This window comes from Protopterus annectens, chromosome 6.part0, assembly GCF_019279795.1.
Source record: "Protopterus annectens isolate FY-2018-M chromosome 6.part0, PAN1.0, whole genome shotgun sequence".
In the NCBI taxonomy this organism is placed as follows: domain Eukaryota; kingdom Metazoa; phylum Chordata; order Ceratodontiformes; family Protopteridae; genus Protopterus; species Protopterus annectens.
The window spans coordinates 1,929,646,698-1,929,652,899 of NC_056737.1; the positions used below are offsets into that span (position 1 = coordinate 1,929,646,698).

The 6,202-nt window shown below is 36.1% G+C and overlaps 1 protein-coding gene across 1 annotated transcript in view; it reads right to left on the bottom strand.

The window, feature by feature from the left end:
- Nucleotides 1-4,313: 4,313 nt before the first annotated feature.
- Nucleotides 4,314-6,202, bottom strand: part of USP37 (ubiquitin specific peptidase 37) — a gene marked incomplete in the record, with an annotated part of 1,580,672 nt that continues 1,578,783 nt past the window's right edge. Inside the window, 1 exon segment of the mRNA XM_044075237.1 lies at nucleotides 4,314-5,201. Coding sequence (XP_043931172.1) covers nucleotides 5,114-5,201 — 88 coding nt within the window.

The window sequence follows — 6,202 nt, forward strand, 5'->3', positions numbered from 1 at the left end:
TATAATTCAAAGCGGAAAGGAGTGATGATAATGATACAGGGGAAGCTCAAGAAATAAGGAGAGACTGGGAATTTGGATGCAGACTCAATGAGAACAACAAAAATCATACAGAGTATCATATTCATAAAATAAAAGGGAGTATTCTAAGAACTAAACTAGCACGAGAATGGAGAAGAGAGAGAAATATGGATCACTTTGGTTACAGATAGAGATAATAGGCAAGAGGGGGCTGGAATTTCTTGGAGGAAACTGGCAAAGAAACCAAGGTATTGGGAGCAAATAACTAGAAAAAGAAAGGTAATAGAATGTGAAAAGGCAAAGAATTTATTTGGACTGCAGGTTGGGGATTGATATCATTCCTTGAGAGGGAAGGCAGAGTATAGGCTAAGAGAAAGAAATAAGGGGCTATTAAATGAAAAACCAGCAATGGTAGAGTTGTTAATAGAATCTAGAAAAAAAAGCTGCAGTTAAAAAAGGATTAATTAGTAGAGTATATAAAATATTGCATGATAACTACAAGAATCAATCAGAGGAGCTTAGAAATGACTGGGAAGAGAGACTGGATAAGCAATTCACAGAGAGACAATGGGGGAATATATGCATATCTCCTAAATGTGCAGCAAAGTCTAGAAAATGTGGGATCTTTGCCTGGAAGTGTTTACATAGGGTATTTTTGTTAGACACCAAAGAATTTTTCCTCAGGTGGATATCAAATGCTGTAGGTGTGACTAGCAGGAAAGAGGTGGCTAGGGACATTTTTTTGGAGTGTAGTGAGCTGGCAGACTTTAGGGTTCCCTGCACAGGCGCTAGAGGTTTTATTAGAATTGCTTGAGTGGTGGATTCTGGTTTCTTCAGTTGTTTATTATTATTTTTCAGTTCTTTTTTAGTTGTTTTTGCATATTTCCCTGGGGACCACTCTGTTGGAGATGCTGGGTGAGCAATTTGAATTGACTAGGGAGATGATTTTTTTGAGCTATGACACAAATAGAATTACTTAGCCATAGTAAAGCCTTGTTGAGTCTAATTATGGTGGCTGCCAAAAAAGCAATTACTAGAAAATGGAAATCAAGTTCTACACCGTTATTAGTAGTAGTGAATATAGTAACAGAGATAAAAAAACAACTGGAATTGGGATCTTTAGAAAAGGGAAGGAGCAAACTACATAGGAAAAACAGGAACTGCGGGAACAATATATGTGGAGAAGGAATGAGGTTTAAGAGGCAGGATTTGAATGAGCCATACGATGCTTACCTGAATGACTGGATAGATAAGTGATGTACAATATTTACAACTAAAGCTGTTTCAATGGTGTCTGTGATGTATAAATGTTTGCAACTAAAATGGTGTCAATGTTTTTCTTTTATATAAATGTAAGATTGCCTATGTCATGTATGATAATTTAATAAAGATGTTTATTGGGGGGATAGGTTCATAGTGAATTACAGGACAATTGGTCTACAAACCTAGATAAACCACATTCAAATGGTACTTTTCTCTTCAAGGAGGGAAATACAAAAAAGCCTCTGGAAAAAATTAGAGACTGCCCAACCAATTACCTAAGTTTATCTTGAGGGATGCAAGGACATTACTCTGCTTTAGATGCACTGGAAGCTTGTTACAGAGGTGGGGGAATATACTGGTGTGTGACTATTGCACAAGCGTGTCTTGTTAATTTGCTGAAGGTTGAGGTCCTTTAACTGGCTTTTTGAGGTGCTATTTCTTTTGTAAATGAATAGGAAGTCAAGGAGGAGTGGTTCTTTTGTGGCTAGAAAGGCTATATACAGATCACAATACAGCAGCCTGCAAAAGAGTACAAGGAAAGGGCAGCCAGTCTCTCCAGATAACTGATGGTCTTGAGGCCACTGATTTTTTTTTTTTTTTTTTTTAGTTACGAATCTCTGAGGTGTCTCAACTTGCTACTGATTTTTTTTTTTTTTTAGTTATGAATCTCTGAGGTCTCTCAACTTGACCAACTTTTTATACAAATACATGTAAAAAGGGCATTATTTTCAATAATGGATCTAGTCAGCGATGAGTAAAATGGAATTTAAGACTTCTGTGGCTCAAAAGGAGATGTTTTTGCAAATTAGATAAGCTACAGAGAGAGCTTACGGTACTAGTATAAAGACAAGGAATTGTCTACAAGAGTGCGTGCATCTCTTAAAGCAGTATCTGACTACAGGAGGTGTCTTACCTATGCAACACGAAAATTACTTACCAAAACCATATTTTTTCAGTTTGAAACCACTGCTTTTACACTAATTTAATATATTCTCACCAATACTGGGGCAACTGTGAGCCCGTGAGGGAAAGAACACCTAATGTACAATGTCACTATCTCTCAAAGGAAGAGCTGCATTAAGAAGCAGTTCCAAGGGTGAGCTTCCAACAATCACACCACACCCCTTTAGCAGTAGCTCTCATCAAAAGTACTGCAAGAAGCATCGAAGATGAGTTTTGGTCAATCATAACTTTTCTGGGAGGCAAAGAGGAAGAATGAAAACTAAACTAAAATGCCAGGAAATGGAATGAGTAGTGCAGAAAATAGGTCATGTTCTGTTGTCTGCTACCACGGCATGAACCAGAAGGAGGAGGGTATGTGAAAAATGTGAGTGAGAAAGCGGAGCCAAAGATAGCAGAACAGGAAAATATACCAACCAAGTGCAGAGAGATTCCAAAGCCAGAGCAACAGCTACATGGACTATTAAGATCTAATACAAACTATCAATGCGGCTGGTTATAGACACAGCCACACATCATATGGTAAGAAGCAATTCAGAGGCCTATATTAGCTAACATACACAATACTACTGCAAGTTTTTTTCAGAATGGAGAGCAAACATATTATGCCACATTAACACAAAAATGGGGAAAAGAAACTTTATTTCTGCCAGTGATTAGGGAACACCTTATAGATGTAATCACATTAACAGAACTGTAAACCAAACAAATCTTAACCGAAATGCAGAGACAACCAACCTTCACTTAACCATTACGTTTAGTGGGACTGTGTTTTCTTTTCTTCTGGTTATTAGAAGCATAAAGTTAAGTTAAATTTTTTTAATACAATGCTCTCCCACCAAAAATAAAACGTTAATGTGTCCACGTATATTAATAAAACAGAGTTCATTGCCTACAGGTTGTATTTTAACAATAACTTCAGTAAGCCTTATTATAACTGTAGAAAGGGCTCAAATGACCAAGGGAATACCTTAAACTTGTAGCTGATTTACAGATATAAATATCTATTTATACATATAGCTTTTATACACATTATATTACAAGAACATACAAAAGAAGAAATTGAGCCCAAAACATTAGTGAATCATGTAAAACGGGCAAAATAAAGTATTTTTGGAACAGCCAAGACTCAGAGGCTGAAGCAGTTCAACATGCTGAAAGATAAAACATCATTTTTAAGAAATTCTTAGTTCTTTCACAGTAGTGCACATGGGCACAGTAATACAAAGCTTTTTGACAGTTAGCTGTGTTTGCGTTAAGCACTGGAAGTTTTATACCTCCCATGACTAGCAGCAAAAACAGATACATTTTTAAGAACCTGAAAAAATACATGGGTGTTAAAGTAAATATCCAGAAGGGTAAGCCAGAGTCTCAGGTTGTAGTCCAGTGTCAGGGACAGTCCTTAATCATTAATCAGACCCATGTTTCAAATACAAGGCAGTCCTTTTACACTTCCTCCTTGGGTCTTTTCGGTTGCCATTAGGAAGACATGACAGACATCTCTCCAAACTGGCTTATGAAAATGTAGCTTTATGGAAAAAAAATACAAAGGCAACTCCTCTTACACATCTACCTAATCATGATGATGATGTTCAAAAGATACTTCATTAAAATGGTGAAATGTTGTAAAACAGTTATAGCATCAGTTGCATCTGCCGAGTCTGTCACCCACGTTTTACTTTCATATTACACAGTATGCTACCATAAGAGGTTTGAAGAGCTTTTCTCTTTGATGATGTATGCAGTTGCCGAATCCTGTACAGATGATGGCTGTCTTGTACACTACACAAGAAATGCAAAACAAACTGCATATAAGTGTCTGGCAAGTATCAATTAAAGGCATATTTAAAGCACATGGCAAACGAGTCAGTAACATCAATATTCAGAAAACCTGATTTCTGACCAATGAAATTCTAAAGTAACTCAGGATAAGAACAAAGAATAAAAGGGGAAACGCTCTTCATTTACACATGGGCATATAAAGTGGATCCAAGGCTGAATGCTGGAGAAGTTAACTGTATAATTAGAGATGCTGACTACACTACTAACAATGGCACAAAGTGCAAGAACACTGTATGAAGCAGCATTTTGCAAGTTTTATTTACCCTCTGAAAATACTACTGTCTGCATGAGTTATGTAATAAAAAAACACAGGCAATTCTGTTGCTGTATCCCATTCTTGATGCTGTTGCTGCTATAATGCCTCTGGAAGTAGAATGCTTTGTTATAACTGCACAGAATCCATAAAGTGATTTGTTCAGACCCTTATGAAACAAGTCAGGGCAATAACCAGTGCTTCATACCAGGAGATGAAACAAAGGAAGAAACAGTACCATTAAGAAAACAAGGACAAGATGTCTGGCAACACCTTCCAAACTAAATAAATTACACAATATTGTTTGAATAAAATGAAAAGGGACAACCATCTTTTATGAAGCAGTAATAAATGAATCAGTCCCACAAGGATTAAAGGATAAAAATAGTTTCTGGGATGACTAGATAAAACAGGATGAAAACATCTCTGATGAACTGGAGATCAAAGTGATACGCTTGGGATGAAGCGGATTAGTCTGGGAAGCAAAACACATTCCTCAGTCTTCTACTGGTATTCAATACTGCAGCATAAAAAGTATGAACTAAACAACATATACGTTTTCTTGCTACTGGCAGTTGCACCTGAAAGTGAGGGGTAAACAATGCTGAATATTCCTGAGCTGTGTTAAGTATTTCATTTTTTCATATAAGATTTAAACATCTTAAATGTTTGGTAGGGGCGTACTGGCCTGCCAGTGTATCATTCCCCATTCCTGTGAGATGTTCAAAGGGGAAAGCAACAGGCATAAACTCCTTAGCACCACATCTTGGTTTTGATTCAGAGAGGCTGCAAAACAGGTCGACTTATGTCTATGCAGACAGGCTGAGTATTTTTTTCTGTTTCCAGCAGTTCATCAAAGACATCTCTGCATGAAAAAAAAGTTAACATTATTATATTTATAATTATATTTACTGCAAAACACACCAACATTAATTACACACAACAAAAAATCCACTACTAAGGTGTCACACTATCTTTAATGTCTAAAGATCAGTTCTGGTTATGCTTTCAAAATATCCTATTTAGCTCACTGCATTATACAAAGTAAGTGGCCTTCAAGAATATTATACCTTTGAGAATTTAATTAGAGGTACATTAAAATATGAAAACATCCACTACTTAAAAGAACACTGGACAAATCACTGAGCTCAAACTATTACACCAAAGGGGAAAAAATATTAGTTTTAAAAATTCTGCAGATATATTTCTTGACAAAAGTCTGTATTGGGACCAAGTCTGTGAATCAATAATTAGGCTTAAATCACTCCTTCAGTGCAAAAGTACACACTTTTTCTCAATCTGGTATAAAAACTAGAGGCAGTTATCCGGGTACCTACCTTAATTCCAAATCTTAAGAAAAGAATCACGACTAGCAGTTTTTTTTTTTTTACTGTGAACTCCTTCCATCACGAAAGGCAGCCATACTGAAGTCCTTACAGTATAGTTACTATACGCAGGAAAGGAAGATTATGTGCCAAGATTCATGAAGATTATCCAGTATTGCCTATTACGTCATTCCCTTCTTGTTTGTTCTAAATCAGGCTGGAAATCAGACAAGTAACACCAAACTTCAAATTTCATCTGGATAAAATTAAATAGAAGATGAAATGCTTCTGAGATGCAATAAAAAAACTTCAAATACTGATCAACAAATGGCCAACTTCAAACCTAGCACATGAGGTGAGATACAAATAAACACAACATCCACTACAAAAACAATCACAAATACACAGTAAGACAACTCACTGAAAGACCATGCATATACATACATGTAGACATATATATATATATATATATATATATATATATGTATGTATGTATGTATGTATCTGTGTGTGTGTGTGTCTATGTGTCCATATGTAACAA